The following is a 17,095-nucleotide window of genomic DNA, read 5'->3' as shown; positions in this document are numbered from 1 at the left end:
ATTAATATTCCTCTGTTTGCAGAGACAGTGGTTTCTTTTGTAGTTGAAGCTTGGTCAAAACCAAGTTGGGGCAGGGAAAGAATTATCAACTTTGCCAGGGAGGTGCTTTACATGCTAGTACCCCTTAGTCTTTCCTTTCTGTCAAATTTTGTTAAGCTTGTTGTGAACTACTTTAGAATCTTATGATGAGAATTTCTCTGGATTTCTCAATCTGTGTCACGGGCTACAATAATTTTAGCACTTATATTACTACTTTTTTTTTTTTTTCTTCTGGGAATAATACACAGTTTCTCATCGTAAACCTTTAACTAATTTCTTGATCCTTGATTCAGTTTCTTCTACTGATTCCTGCTTTTCTTCTTTGATGTTTGGTTTGGTTCTTGGGGGCTTTTTTGTTTTTAATGGTTATTGAAGAGAATGCTGTCTTGTTTTGGTGGGTTTGAGTTTCCAAATTATATCAGGCAAGATATTGTGGCTGCATGATCCCGCTATCATTTCTGGCAGTCAGCTTTATGAATTCCAGGCTAAACTCAACTGGAAACCTTTGCCCTGTCCCTAAATTTTTAAGTCATTGCCAGAGTATTCTTTCTGTCACCACAGCTGTGACTGTCTGGTAGTGTCTTTGCTGTTCTCATCTTAGTTATACTAGAAATATGAGAAAAGCAAAACGCACGCACGTGAACAGTAGCCCCTCTGACATTGGGGTATTCGTATGTCTGTGTTGGAATGTAGTTTCTTGCAGAGATAGCGAAGTGAATCGGAAAGATCTGTCTTGGATACTAGAATGAGGTCTAGATACCTTTTTATGGTGATTAAGCATGAGTTAATTAGTCTGCTGAGAGATGGGTATGTTGGTGGCTATTCTGCCACTTGTGCTGCTACTTCAAGCTACTTCACTAGAAATTGGCATATGTAATTTTACATGGGCCCTGTGTTGTAATTTATGAATAACCCAGAATTTTGAAAAGCTTAAATTATCAGCTCCTGTGCATTTATAATTTTACAGTTGAAAAAAAAAAAAAGGAATTAAGTATGAAATTCTAAATTGCAAAAGATACACCCCTAAAGATGAGGGTTTTTTAATAAGAGTCAAAACTAGAAAGCATGTTTTCAATTCACTACTGCCCAAAATTCAGAATGGATAAAATACACATATCTGACTTGGTCCAATTTTTGTTCTACCACAGTTTTGTTAGCTTTTGTGTTTCTAAAACCAGACACCTTTCATTTTTTTCATTAATTTTGGAATAAATTAAATATACTTTAACAACTATTAAAGAAAAAAACCCTATCCTAAACATGAAAGCCAGAGGACTGTTGTGCTGTCACCTAATTCTGCTTCCCGTTCCTAGCTGTTCAAGTTTTAAATAGGGATAACGTTGATGACACCATGTCAACCCTGAATATTTTATGTAAATCTCCTGTTGTGATGGAGTATGTTCATAGCTCAAAAGTCTACCTGGGCAAAGCAAGTTGCAAGGTTAAATCATAAAGATGGTATTTTTGTCTTGATTTGGCATGTAGTTGCCCTATGTTACAATCATTTTGTTAATCGGTTTCGCGTTTTGGTGTAATGGAAACTGATGTCCACTCTTACTTCCAGGCTCATTCTGTATCCTGGGTAATACTGTGCTGCCTTTACAATTGGCACAAATTAAAGACCTCTTCAGTTTAACTTTTAATTCTAGTTTATCCATCAGTGTTTGATCTCTCCTTTTACTCATTGTTGCTTGCTCTGTGCCAATGTTGGTGGTTGCTTCAGTCCTTAAAAAGATAAAAGGAGGGGAATAGATTTAAGCAGTGAAGTAGAAGCAATAGGGCAGATCAGAGTCACAGAATTGTCACAGTTGGAAAAGACCTCTAAGATTGCCACTACCACCCCCCCGCACCCCTGTCCCACACCCACCCCCCAAAAAAACCCATTAGAGCATGTTCTGATGTGCCTCATCTACACAGTTTTAAAATACTGCCAGAGATGGTGACTCCACCACCTCCCTGGGCAGCCTGTTCCAGTGCTTGACTACTATTTCAGTAAGGAAATTCTTCTTAATATCTACTCTAAACCTCCCTTGGTGTAACTTGAGACCATAAACATGAACATAAACATATCTAATTATTCATAGTCTGTATGCTAACATTTTTTTCTGAAAAGGTGTTGGTAGGGGTATTTCCAAGTAAAATTCATAGTTTGTTTCATCTAATTCAGCTGAAATATAAAGGCTGCAAATTCTACAAGATGGGCTGTTTTGGCTCACTTGAGACCTCAAGTTCTCTTGGACACCAAAAGCATAAAATAGTCTAATTTCTGTACAATAGAAAGTAAGTCTGAAAAGTCATAATACACTACTTCACTGATTTTGCTAGATGTAATTTCCTTTCTGGGACACTTGAGTGGTTTACATGCAAGCCTCCAAGGATTAGGTAGGATTATGTTGGTCACATAATGGTATCTCTTTCTGGCACAAGTAACCAAACCACCAGTGAGTGTAATTATCATAACATTGCTGCTGGTTGGAACTAATGAATTTCCGTGTGAGCCCAGCAGTGATTGTTGGCTGACCTTTCGGGTAATACTTGTGAAGTGGAAAAAAGGTTCCTTTTAATTAAAATGGTAATTTTAGAGTTAATAAACTGCATATCTTTTTATAAGTTAGTTTTTTAAGTTACTGTATTTAAATTGTTTAAGAAGTTAGAATCAATGTTGCAAGTATTGTTATACTGCTTACTTTCCTCTTCCCAAGTTTAAAAGTGTAATGGGTTGCAAATACTTTGCTACTCCTTAAAATGTAGTTTTTCTTCATATTTTTATCTTCAATTTGTTGTAAGGAAGAATAAAGTCATTACAGGCTAGGTGTGTTATTGATAATTTACACACCTGTAATAGTTTTAATTAGTGTGTATGAATAAAAAACCCTGCTGCTTTATTCTTGTGAGATGCTCCCAGTGATTCTATGTTTGAGCTGATATCTCAGCTACTTAAATTCAGAGATCTCAGGCCAATGATTTTTTGAGAGATGGAAAGGGAATAATGCAGAAGTACTGCATCAACTAAAATGACATACAGGTTTTTTTTAAAGCTTGGTAAGTGTTCATTTGAATAAAATTTACTTATTTCTAGAATCTCTTTTTGGTAGGAGTCTTCTGCTCAAGTTCTGTATTTGTGTTTCAGAAGGGCTGTTCAGCCAGAGGAAGAAAATACAACTTGTCCTCTCCTTACCTCAGATGCTGAACTAATCCCATGAGGCCTCTGTTACTCTGTGTAGATCCCCAGGAGGCTATTAATAGTAGGGAAAAAAACCCAAACAACAGTATTTAAGGAAATGAATAATTTTAAATTAGTATAGTAATTACATCAGTTGTGTGTGATGTGTTATCCCTCTTGATGAATTGTGGCACTATAGCCAAATCTAGCCCTGGAATTGCTGCCCTCCCTGGGAGTGGTCCCTTCCAGCACAGCAGTTTCCTGGAAGGTGGCTCTATTCTTCTTTACTGCTGGTTTTGCCTTGACTTTCGTTTCCCTTAATTCCCTGCCATATCTGTGCCCCTTTCAAGCAAAGTTTTGCAGCTTCTTTACTTTAAGTCTGAGTTTTGTACTGCTGTTCAGTGCAGAACAAGTACATAATGTGGCTTAATGTCCTGGACAGTAGCCAAATGGATAGATTGCAAACCTGCTTGATCTGAGTTAGCTTATTTCAGCTTTGTTCCTAAACTGCTGGCAGACACCAGGCTGACACAAGTCTTCTACCTGTCTCTGCTCATTTTTGTTATTTATGAAACAGAATTTTTACTTCTTGTGGGGTTTTTAAGAACTTCAGGAAAAAGTCCTGTAATTTATTTCTCTGAAAAATCATGGGACAAGTCTTAGGTACTACTTTTACTATAGTATCAGTGTCTGGTTCACCTGGGACTTTCCAGTTGCTTGTCAAGGTCTTAGCTCAGGAAGCATTTCATGGTGCTACAGTATGGTAGTGTGTGTCTCCCTGAACCAGGCAGTTTCTCAGAAATGCATCACTATTATCCATGCTTTCTGGGACTTGTGGTATCCCAAATGTATTTCTAGGCTTCTGTACCAAATCTAGAGGAAAGTGTAAGACTGTTACAGTGGCAGTTAGTTTTAGGGACTCTCCCAAAGTGTTAAAAACCAAAATAATAATTTTCTCTCTTAAAATACTCAAACAGAAAATTATAAATGTTCAAATACACCAGTGAATGGTAATACAAACATTTGAAGAGGGCAGTTTGCTCATACATTTCCTTCCCTCATCACATCAAACAGAATAATTGCTCTCTTGTCAGCAATCTTCATTATCCTAATTGGTTGCATATACTTTTCAGTTACGTTTTTCTAATGCTTGTGCACTCTTATCAACAGCTGCAAACTGAACCTAAACTCTTTTCACCCTTGATTTTGGAGGAACAGGTGAACATAAGCAGAATGTGAAGGTTCTGATTTTTTTAAGAGGATCCTACAGTTGCACCTCTGAAAGTGCACTGTAACACTACAGATACTGTTAGAAGTATGCACCCCAGGTATTCTTTTTTATTTTTCAGAGCTTTGATTAGGAAAAAAGTGTATGCACTTGTTACATTTTGTTTGGTCCTAATTTATAAGATCCTTGTGGGATTACATTAAATATCCCTGAAATTTTAATTTGAGATTATGGATTAGCAATGAAACTCTGCAGGGCTAGATACACTGAGTTCAACTGGCTCAAGTGTTGAAATCAGGCTGAGAAATGCAGTGGTTATTTCCAGCCATTAAACCTAATAAACCAGCTTAAAACCAGAGTGGGATGTTTAAACTGCATTTGGCAGTCTCTGAGGATTTTCACAGGACAAAGTAGTTTTGCTTTACTAGTCTTTATAGCTGTATTCCAGTGTATTTGAAACACCTCTCAATTATACTATATCAAGAAAGTTCAGCCTCATTTAAGATAAAAAAACATGTGCCAGGCTACTTGTAAGTGATCTGCAATCCTTATTCCTTAGTTGTGCTTAATTCCACACTTTGCTAAACTGTCCTGTCCTTCAGGAGTTTTTCTGATACTGAGAGTTCATTTCTAAAGAGAATTATAGATCTGGATTTGAAATAATGTAGAACTTTTTGTGTCTCTTAAATATAAATTTTTTGAGGTTTTGGTGAGCACCACCTCATGCTTTAATGATGGTCCAACATGCACTGAAGAGTTGTCCTGACATCTGGTATTTGCTATCACAGGGCTTTGTTGGATTTGATGGACCTCAGATGATGTACTTGTGCTGTGAATATATTAACTTCCCTTCTTTACCATACCTGATACTTACAGGTAGTTAGAAAAAAAAAAAACCCTCTGTGTTTTGTTTGGTTTTTTAATCAAATTTTGGTTCCCCAAAAGCTGTAAATGAAACATGAAAACTTTTTCAAATTAAAGTTAAATGGCAATAAATCTTTTCCTCGATCAGGCTATTAAAAATTAAGGCAATTACTTAACAAAGTTTGAAAATGCTTTGAACTTAGGAAAAACTTATTCTTAATAAAATCATAGTGAGTAACATGGTTATTTTTAACTAAAGAAGGTTGTTCTCAGATAATGGCATCTTAACATAATCCATTTCTTTCTGCTAGCTGGATTTTTAAGCTGTTGTTAATGTAGGGAAATGACCCTTAAATCCACACTTTCTGGCCAAGATGGCAGTCTTAGTGCATCAATGCTGTGTCTGTAGCTCTGCATTAGAACTGTCAGACCAGCTGGCTCAACTGCTTTTAGATGAGTTCCTTTATGATACTTGATTGAAAGCATGAAATCTATACCTAACTGTATGCAGTTCATCTCACCTTCTACTGTGATTCTCTGACAGGTTTTACAATGACATTTCTTCTCTGCAGAGGACACTTCTGAACAAATTCATAAGGAGGAGCTGTGTCATCTATTACTAGACTCTAAGGTGTACTAGATTTTCTAGTCTAGTAAAGACCCGTTAGTTTTCTTTTTACTTTTCCTGGTTCCAGAACTAATGCAATAAATTGCTCTTAGCAGGGACAAGATACAGATGTCACAAAATGATCTTTCGAGGTCCCTTCCAACCCCTAGGATTCTATGATTCTATGAATATAAAGGGCTTAACTAGCTATTTGATAGAAGAGAAACGAATGAAATCTCATGCCTGCAAAGACAGTGACTCTGGTGTTATCTGCTGAACTATTGCAGTTTTGGTGTTCTAGATTGGTAGCCATTCTCAACAGCAAACAGGTGTCAGCACTTTTTAGTGCACTTTTCTAAGATACAGTGCCTGCTAGCTAGGGTACCTAAAGGAAAGAGTTAGCAAAAATATTTGCAGGTGTTGGGAGAGCCAATCATGCTATTATCAGAGATTAAAAAGTTCCTGCCTGTAGCAGAGATGTAGGATGAGAAGAACTTGACAGCCGCACTAAACTGATTATATATGTTAGAATTGTCTTGTGGTTCTTGGTAGCATTGTAATTGGGGTTGCTGAAATAAATGTACAGACAAGGACAGGGGAATACGACCTGCTGCAGCTCAGTGCCCTTTGTGTGTTTCGGTCTTGGCATTTGCTGTATCTTTATAGGTACCTGGTGCTATTAGCAGTAGGAATTCCATAGGGTTTGGTTTTGTTTGTTTGTTGGTTGTTTTTTTTTAGACAAAAGAAGAATGTTGTATATAAATATTTTAGCATTTTCAAAGCTTGATACAAACCTTTTGGTGTGCTTTCTGGTATTTTCATGAATAGTTATTCAGTAATTGTTCTTATTAGGAAAATTCCATGCAAGCACTCATCTCTTAAGAACAACCGACTGCTGCACGAGAACAGCACTTGAGAAATGCAAAAGGTGCAAGTGTGTCAGGAGTCCTGGACTGTCATCATCTGAGCTGTGTGTTTGATTCTTTTAGTTGTGGTGTGCATACACAGGTGATGAGAGAACTCACATTCTTTCATTGCAATATAAATTAGAGAGTGTTTATCCTCAGTAATCTGCAAGATTTAAGGATCCCTTCAGTTATTGAAGCTAACATTCATATATATTGTGTTTATTGAAAGGAGATATTGATTCCTGCATGACCCCCCCCACCCCCACCCCTATACCCCCCTGGTTTTCTATCACTATATTCATTAGCTTGTTTTTGGTTTGCAGCAAGCCTTCTAGTGTGTCTGTAGGCAACACGGTGCATTACTGAACAGATGCCTGAATTAACTTGTGCATTAGAAGCACAAGCATGTAGCTGTGCTGTCCTGCCTCTTTATCCGGATCAATTCCAAAGCTCAGTGCACATGATGGCCTTTTACAGTGAGCTCTGGCCATTCTGCATTAGCAAAGTTGTATGCCCCTGTGTGTTAGTGCTTCTAAAAATTCTGCCTAGTTAGAAATCTAAAAAGGTTCTTCAGTTTCTTTTGAGGAGAAAAAGCTTCATCCTGGAAAAGGTATAGCCAAGGTGCAGAGAGAGTGACAAGAGGTTGCTTATTCAAACTTTCCCACAAGAATAAGGGAACATGAAATTTTAAGTAGCACTGTAAAACAAAGGGAGACTTTTTTTCTGTGACTTATATTTAAACTGGAAGGCTTACTGTGAGTCTGTGGACACTGAGATTAGGATACGTTTAAAGGCAAATTCATAGAAGAAAAATCCATTGTCGGTTGTTGAACACAGAAACTGGCATTGTTTGCCAGTGGTCAGCAGCCTCAGACATGACTTGACAAACAGTATCCTGGTTAGAGTAATTGGTCTGATTTTTTTTTGTTTGTTTGTTTTGTTTCCAATGGCTGTCCTGGTGATAATACTGCTCTCCCTAATGTCTCATCTTCTGCAACTGCTTAGAGTGCCAGATATCTACTGTATTTACTATCTGTTAGTGCATATAAAATGATAGATTTTTACATTTCTGCAATAAAGACCACAGAATTGAAGACTTTCAAATGTAATATATATGCATCATTACTCATCAGCTAAAATAATGCATGAAAACAAACTCCATTTTCCATCATAAAGGAAAATGGAAACAGTAAATAATTGCTTTAACTAATATAATGACTTTATAATGTCAGAAGGTCCTGATTTAATTGATTACAGCTTTATGAGTATTTTTTTAAACTATTTAATAGAAAAAAAACCCAAACAAACCAAAACAACCCTTGAAATGGTTGTACCTGGAAGTCTCATTCTGGTAAAAGAATGGCACTTTATGTCCAGAACAAAAATTTCAAAAATTGCATTTACCACTGAGAGGACCTGATTTCACTTATGGCAGATAATCTTTGGAATCAATAATAGTTTCTGGTCATCTGTTAGAAGGAAAGGAACAATGTCTGCCTTATTAGTTCTTTCCTGCAGATCTCCAGTTATTTCAGGCATAAAAATTTTAAGACTCTTACCCAAGCAAAACTTAGAAGTGGGCCATCCACCCCTGTTACCAGCTTATCAATTCCTTTTCTATTAGAGAATCTTGCTCCCTGTCAAAACCAGTCCCTCTGACACAGTGTTCCCATCCTCTATATATGTTCTTTTCTAGTGCATTTTTACCACATTTCTGTCTGCTTCATATGCTGCCTCTGGTAGTTGAGGCATCATGATTTGTGACATTGAACTGGAGTCTATTTTTTACTCCAGCATTTAGCATGCAAGTAATGGCCAAGTAATTATTAAAATCTACATTTTTCTACCCACATTCCTTCTCCCCTCCTCTTTCTTCAGTTGAAGGACTTTCTTATTATGTGAAACCTGAGCCTGCTATTGTGGTACAAATGCTCATTTTTGAGGTATGACTAGTTGCTGTAGATGTTGCTTCTACAGCTATTGGTTCCTAGATGTATGGGGTAGTATGTCCTGGAACTGGAATGTACTGCATGTCTCCTTTCCTAGTGGTGAACTTAATTTTAACTTGTAATGGGGGCATTTTGAGCACCATGTCACATTGCAGCCTTTGTCATGAGACATTTTCATCTTATAAACAAAAGGTCAAGCCAGCCATGAAACCCAGCATGCTCTTGTGGAGTCTCAAATGTGTCTTTATAATGCTAGCTAACATTTAAGATTTGAATGCAGTAGTTAAAATTAGGAAATAATCTTATTTCTTGGAACAGCAATGTTATCTGTGCTCTAGAGGAGCAGCAGGTGAGTTTCCACACCAAAAATAAATAAAAGATTAGTTTAGGCTTTAATGAAGACCTTTTTGTATACCAGGCACTTGCACATGTAGAACTGTTCAACAGTGAGCACAGACACATAATGACTTTTGGATGAGAGTAGAAAGATGAAATTGTTTGGGTTTTTGTGGGGTTTTTTGTTTGGGTTTTTTTGGTTGTTGTTTGGGTTTTTTTGGTTTGTGGTTTGCTTGGGTTTTTTTGAGAAGCTGAGCACAAGAGCTCCATCCTTCTCTTTTCTCATTTTCCTAATTGCACTGGTGGTCTGATATGAAGGTAAGGATTGAAAACCTCTTCCTATTTATTCACAAACGTCCTTGTAGTGAAAAACTTTGAAACACACAGAAAAAGTGTAACGTAAGATCTTAGGTCACATTATTGATGGAACAGACTGTTCTATTGAAATGTAGAAGAAAAATGTTAAGAAAATATGAACACATTTGTGACTAACAGCTAGAAGTAACCAGACAGGTAACTTAACTGGTTATCTCATAAAGGTTTTTCTCTTTCTGATTTTGTCTCTATAGTTCTCACAGAAATGAGTTGTTTCATAACCTGGGATTTGCTGCACCTGCAATACTCTTTTTAAGCTTGGCATCAAACACAAAGCTGCATTAGTGTTCCATGTCACTGTAGTTCTCACAATATGATTTCACCTGTATGGACTATGTTTTTGTCCCGTGTTGTTGTCTTGCTTTCTCATTCACCAAGTACCCTTGGGCAGCAAGAAAATAATAATTCCAAGCACCTGCTGTACTTGGTGTTTGAAACACTTCTGGGAATGTGTCCTCCTACGAACTTAGATTGCGGAGCTCCACATTTCTTTTGTGGCTGAGAGGTGATTGTAGAGGTCATCAGTCACTGTGCCTGTGCTTGAAACGCAAACAGGGCATTTTTAAGACTTTCAGATACTACAGTGATGAAAAACTGTGTATAGATGTGTTTTTGTTACTGAGCTTCTTGGGGACACACATGTGAACAGCCCATTTGCAAAGACTGCAGATATTGATAGGTGACCTGTATTCAGAGTGGATTTCTTTTCTCCTGCCTGTCTTCCTTTCTTGAGGTCTCTGCTATCCAGTTGTAATGGCAGTGAGAGAAGGTGTTAACCACACCAGCTGCTGTTGTTATGAGAATGAAAATGGTGAATATTTGATACACATTTCTTAGTGAATCCTGTTTATATAAACAGTCCAGTTCTATAAGTATGATAAATGTGTCAGCCTCAAGTTAGGTTGAGAACAGCGTAAGCCCTGGTTACCCATGAGTGATTTCACTGTATTTACCACTACTAAGAGAAAGAATTAAGGAGCATCTGCAAAGTGTTGCCAAAATATTTAGTCATTGTAGGAAAGGGCAAGAGATTCAATACATCAAACTTAAGTAATGGCTTGGTTAAGAACCCTGGGTCCTGGCTCTGTACCCTGGGATTTTCTCTGGTGGAACTGTAGCTACCTCCTTCATGACTTCATTGTTACCCTTCCTGTAGTCTACTTATGTATATACCCCACAGATAAACTAAAAAAGTACCCCAACAGGTTAGTTGAGTAAACATTTGTGTGTTAAGTTTTTCTGTCGATTCCTGTGCTTTGCAGTAAATTCTCAGCTGCTGTGCAATGCACTTTCTTCTATCTTGATTGGCATTGCTAAAGAGCACAGACTGCCTGTTTTGAGCTTGACCTCTCTGTAAGACTTCTGCAAGAATCCAGCCAGAGTTTTGCAAGTAGATCAAGTGAATGTGCTGGCTCAGGGCTACCCTGAGGTACAGGATGGTGCCCTCTTTTCTTTTCCTTTCCTTGAACTCTGCAGGCTGTCCTTCTTGAAGATATTTCAAGATACATGCTCTACAATGAATTCTAGCTATTTCCTACATGTGTCAGATTTCAATCTTTTTATGTTTTAAAAAGTTTTTTTTAAAAAAAAATCTCCTAAAAAAAAGAAAAAAATAATCTTTAACAGATCTAGTGACTAAAAAGGTAATAAAACTAATAAAAGCTGAATGTCAGAGCAAAGTCAGATCATAACAATGTGACAGGATATATTGGCTCTTGAGGAGAAAATTACTGTAATTCTTTTTATCTCATGGAGTTTAAAAATAAGACAACACACAAGGGTTTGGTTTGCTTTGGCTTTGCATGCCACCTCTGTTAATTCCTGAACTTGATTTCAGTGGCTGTAGGTGCTATTTTGACAGCCTTTGTGTATCACTTTTGCTTCTTTCAAGCTGGAAAGGTGACCAGAATGACTCCTTTCACTCCATTGCCACAAAGGAATTGAGATATATACATTGTATTAATACTCAGGGAGTTTTGTTTTTATTTTAATCTGTTTATAGTTAATAAGATGTTATACTTTTTGGATCTTTGTACAAGAATCAATTGAAAAATTCTCATTTTTCAACTCTTAGACAAACTTTTTCAATATGCAAATGCTGTCTTGCAGCTAACCCTCTTAAAAATGGTGTACTTGATTAAGGTTGGGGGAAAAAAATGAGCTCTTTTTTCTTCATAATGCTTATCTCTGGGTATTGTAGTTCTCTGCCTTAGAGTAGGAGGAGCACCAAAATGAAAAGGGATTTATTCAATACACATGCCTTGCAGGGAGGGGGAAACTCAATGCTACAATTACTGGTCACGTGTTATATCAAACTTTTAGGGACTACCCAAGCACATAATCTCACAGGCTTTTTTCAGAGGGCTAAATAAGAACATGGGTTAAGCACAGTGGTGATTTAACTATCATTGAAGTGATGATTGAATTAAATGAGTTTTGAAGCCTTAAGATTCTAAAGAAAGATTTGTCCAAAATGTATTTTTGATACATCTTTATGCATGCCATCCTATAGTATAAACTATATCCTGTTGATTTACTCCCATACCTGGAACTTTCTGGCAAAGATTCATAAATGAATTTTTCAGGTTTTGTGGTTGCTGACTGCTAATCTCTCCTGCTGCCTTTGATGAACAGTGTGACAAGCACAGGCAGTGGGTGACAGGTTATATTGTACTTGAGCATAGTGGCTGCCTGTGGCAGGATGGAATGGACCTCTGGCAGCAGGCAGGACCCACCAAAATGGATCATTGTGCCTCAAAATCTTGCAGGTCCTTTGGTGGAAGAGTAGCTTCTTTCTATGCATATTTGCACCCATGGGGTTTCCTTCTGGCTTATACATGTAAGGATTTGTTCTCACACCTCTGAGTTGGTGGGCTTTTTACTTGGCTGTGAAATTTACATTTTCCTATCTAGATGGGTAGAAAATTGATAGCAGCAAAACTGCTGTTAGGCTACTAAGTGATTTTGTGAATTGTGCCCTGCTGACATTGGTAGAAGGCCATTTTCCTCTTTGACTTCAAAATTCACCTCCAAAATAATATTACCAAACAGAGAATCAAAACCACTATTGGCTTGGTCTCATGGCCTGAATTGGGCAATATTTTAATTCAGAATTTCAAATACAATAAGCACAGGGTTCAATTGCTGAATTGCTACCCATCTAACATGTTCATGGATTTTTAGCATTTATAGGCATGAACATTTTTAGTGGCTTTTGAGTATTATAGTAGGGTTCTGAGTAAAAAAAAAAGTAGCTAGCTTTTTTTTTTTAGCACTAACAATGTATGACTTAAAATGTGAACATTGTTAAGTATTTGGGATCATCGCTGTTCTGGTTTATATTTTGTTTCTTAGTCATTTTTTATCTTCATTGAGGGAAGCCCATTTCTGTAGCTGTTGTAGGTCATGAGCCGGAGCTTCTCTGGGCTTCACTGGCTTCAGGGAAGCTGCAGGGGACTGTGTGTGCACTTCACATATTTTAGTGAACAGCATGCTTGCTGGCTTCCACCCCCTAACCATTTCCTCATATTTGGGATTGAGCATTGAGTCTGTAACATCTATTAACTGAATGTGAAATAAGGTTATCCTTTTGTGGTGTGTGGGTGCTATAGATGGCAACAAAAATATTGGTGCTTTCAGCTTGCAAAATTCTGAGGTCTGAAATGTGTTAGTGCAAGCATTTGGAATAAAACAGTTTCTGTCCTTCAGAGTAGTAACAGTCTAACAGTGTTCTCCAGTACAAGCTTTTAAATCATGTATAGTGGGTCTGTAAGCATTTTGGGTTTTTTCCAAGTCCTGTATTTTAACTTTTCTGCTTATAAAAGTGGTGTAACCTCTTATTTTTTTTTGTACAGCTTATTAAATTTCAGTAAATTCTGAAATTAAATTCCAGTAAATTCTGTTCTAAAACATGGCTCTGCCTGTTAATAGACGATTTTTGTTAACAAGAAATAATAATTTATATTTTAATGTTGCAAATAATAAAAACTTATTATGTTTTTCAGTAATAGCTGGTTTTCGAGGGACAGTCCCACATGGCCTATCACTGGAGATTGGAGACACCGTTCAGATATTAGAGAAATGTGATGGTGAGTTCACAGGTTGGAATTCCAGTGGTAATGGGGTTTTTGTATACTCTTGATTTGAGCTTCATTACTATTTATTTTCTTAAATTACACTTTTTTGAAGTCAATAATATAACACATTTTAGCCTCTTCATTTTTTTCACAATTCCAATGAGCTCTAATCCCTGTAATAATTAATTTGCCGTTCATTCTTTTTGTTTAATCTCTGTTTCATGAACATTTGTAGGCGATAACAGTTAAAACAGCAAGGAGTTCTTGTTATTTTTCTTCTGCTATCATGGCATTTGCAAGGGAAGCCTGACTGCCATCAAAACTCTTTCAAATGAATTCAAAATAATAAGTTTAAATCTCAAAGAAGTGTAAACATTCTCTTCTGTCTTTGTTCTGAGGTAGAGAATGCAAATAAGATTTTAGAAAATGTCTGTTACTACTGTAAGAGAAATAAAGTTGTATTTTTTCATAATCTGCCTCCTTAATACGTTACCTAAGGCTTGTCTGTCAGTATGATTTTTTGATAATTTAGGGTTATGTAGGTATTTTTTGTTTTCATATCAAGCTTATTTTCTGTTACCCATCTTACAGAAGGCATAGGATTTGTTCTTTCGAATCAGGTGTATTATGAATTTTGGATAGTAATGTGGTTGATAGGTTTAGAGCAGGAAGTCCAAAAATTATTTTTAAATATTTATGGTGAATATGAAACCATTTCCATTTTCCTTGGTGTGCTGTCTAGTGCAAACTGTACCAGGGTTATGTTGTTAGGAGCACTTGGTGTTAAAGAGTAATTCCTGAAATAATGTGAATTAAGTTACCTGAAAATGAGCTGATGTAAATGAAGTACCTTTCATTGTGTGGAAAGTCTTTTAAATGAGTGCAGTCTGACAGTACTGTCATATCTCTCCAAAAGGGAAAGACGAAATCTGTTTTACATCTGGAAATGATTTGCATACTTTAAAAAGCAAAATGTTCTTTCTTCACAGGGTGGTACAGAGGATTTGCCTTAAAAAACCCCAATGTTAAGGTAAAAGTCAATTGCAGTTTTGTGTTCTTTGGCAAAAATGTATATTTACGTTTTAAAAGTTTATAGTCTCCATATAAGTATATGATATTTACTCTAAAAAAAAACCCTAGAACTTCATGTTGAGTATATTACTGGTAGTGCTTTAATTTGATTTGGACATGGATTACACTTCTGAAATGGTCGTATGTATTAGGATGATACACTTTACAAACCTGAGGCTTTGGTGAATTTTCTTTTATTTATGATTTTTGGATTATTGAACTCAGACGAAGCTAAGTTGAAGGGGAAAGACTACTGAGAATACAAATTGTAAATACTGTTGGAAAAGTTGGTTAAACTGTGCCTATTTTTCTTGAGGCTAGTAATTAATTTAGAGCAGCCAGCAGAGTATCAATTGAATGAAAGGTATGCATCATCATGTAAAATACATGGTTCACTTTATTTGTGTTTGGGGCACAGTCTTTGATTTCCATGGTAGTATAGCTCATACTACTGTAAACCAGGCCTCACTGAATTTTTTCCCTGCATTCAGACTATTAAATTAATCTTTCAACAGTTGTTCATGTTAGGTGTCTTTAAGCTTTACCTGTCTTATTTGTCTTTCTGTTTTGTTAGTCTGTCCTGTAGACTTGCCTCTGTAAAGATTTGGTTTTTCATATGGAAAACCATTTCAAGATTTCATTTTTTTTTTTCTCAACACTAATAGAATTTTTAGTCTTTTTAAAGCCACTGAAGATAGATCTTGAATCACCTGTTGCTCCTTTAACCCACCTTGTAAGCTTCACTCTTTTTGGTTTTTGTTTTTTTTCTTTCCTCTTTGTTTCCAAGCCACTTCAGCTGCAAAGACAGAGCACATATACGATGATTTCAGAAGTTTCTAGGGATTTCTGTCATAAGTCACTGGCCTTTTGTGTCTACATTGGCAGTCTATGCTCACATCCTTTGCTTTGTGGAAGGTCAATGTGAACAACCATTTTAGCCACAGAGTTTAATCTGTTGTTTACTACTTTGACCTCATTGATATATATTACAATATGATTTATAAGACATGAGCAGTTGGGATTTGTTATTGTATCTTCTGTGTGTTTTGTTGCAGTTTTCACCACATGCTTGCTGTCAGTCTTGCTTTGTAGTCTGTCAGATGTGTTGATAGAAGTTATGAATAGGTTTTCTAAACATGAGTTGATGTGTGAAGAAATGAGATATATATATTTTCTGCTTTCTTAATGTGAATGCAAACAGTTTTCTGAATTGGATTTTAGAAGGGAGTCTGTCAGGAAGTAAAATAATAAAGAGAACCCGTAACTCTGCCTGTTATTGGTATTGCTCTGTCAAGATTTTTCCCCTGTTATTCTGCCAGCTTTGACACTCAAATTATCTGTGGCAGCTGCTCCACAGTGAGTGTGCATATGCAGCCATCCTGTTTTCTGGCACCTCATTAAAAGTGGGAGGCCATACATTTTTGTGTCCTTGGGAGATGCTCTTCTGAAATACTTAACATTACTGAGAAGCAGAAGCATTCACAAGAGCAGTTGACTCTACATAGTAGATGTTTTTGTCAGCAGTTTCATGTCTGTTAAAAGAAAATGTGGCAGCATTATCACAAAGGAAAGCTGTATGCAGCTGGTCCTTTTATAATAAGCACATATATGTGTTTTCCCTCACTGTCTTCTGTAACGGGCTGTAGCCTATTATGTTCCCAGCCAGAAGCTTGAAGCCTGTTGCTTCATGTTGCTTATTGCTCTGATTTATGAGTGTTAGTGTGACTGTTGCAACAATTCTGTGCACTCAAAAAAACAGTGGAGAGCACTTAAAGAACTAGAAAAGGACCTACCTTGTCAGGACACTGAGGGTCTTTGGTAGGCATCTACCACAGCTTTCCCATGCACTACAGGGCATAGTAGCCACCAAATAAAAATTTATTTTTGCTTTCTTTATTAACTTAGCTTTATTTTTATCTATTTTTATTAACCTTTATTTATTTTGCTTTATTTTGAACATCCCTATATGAACATAGTATTTTTAAGATGCTGTTGGTAAGACATTAACTCCCACTGCTGATCTGTTTCTTTTCAAGGCAGGAATAATTAATAAAAACTATCTAAAATACTTTAGCTTTCAAGCAGTCTTCTTCATGTTCTATGCTTGTTTATCTTCTAACTTTCTGAAGCATTGAAGAATTTAAACTGTACTGAAAAGGGCATTTTAGTTTCCATTTAGATCTATACTGAGTATATATTGCATTCTTTTTTTGTGTGTTTTTTGGTAATTATTTTGAGTACTTTTAATTCATCACTCATTTGCGTATTAATGATACTTAATGGTATTCCAGGCTTATGTAAGGGGAGGGGTTTTATTTTTGTTTTACCTAAACTATTTTATTTTTCAGGGCATATTTCCATCCAACTACATTCATTTGAAAAATGCGTGTGTTAAGAACAAAGGGTAGGTGAAATGTTCTGGATTCAAATATTTAAACATGGTAATTTACTTTTACCAAAGTTCTTTGCTAATAAGGTG

The 17,095-nt window shown here is 36.5% G+C and overlaps 1 protein-coding gene across 5 annotated transcripts in view; it reads left to right on the top strand.

The window, feature by feature from the left end:
• DOCK4 (dedicator of cytokinesis 4) overlaps positions 1-17,095 on the top strand; it is a 234,820-nt gene that overhangs the window by 67,680 nt on the left and 150,045 nt on the right. For all 5 annotated transcript variants that reach the window (XM_051625806.1, XM_051625795.1, XM_051625807.1 and 2 more), the window contains exons 2-4: positions 13,474-13,557; positions 14,535-14,575; positions 16,965-17,020. In XM_051625806.1, the coding sequence (XP_051481766.1) occupies positions 13,474-13,557; positions 14,535-14,575; positions 16,965-17,020 (181 nt within the window). The remainder of the gene's footprint in view (positions 1-13,473; positions 13,558-14,534; positions 14,576-16,964; positions 17,021-17,095) is intronic.

Source organism: Apus apus, chromosome 1, assembly GCF_020740795.1.
Source record: "Apus apus isolate bApuApu2 chromosome 1, bApuApu2.pri.cur, whole genome shotgun sequence".
Lineage (NCBI taxonomy): Eukaryota > Metazoa > Chordata > Aves > Apodiformes > Apodidae > Apus > Apus apus.
The sequence above is the reverse complement of the archived record's forward strand: the minus strand, read 5'-3'. Positions and strand labels throughout refer to the sequence as shown.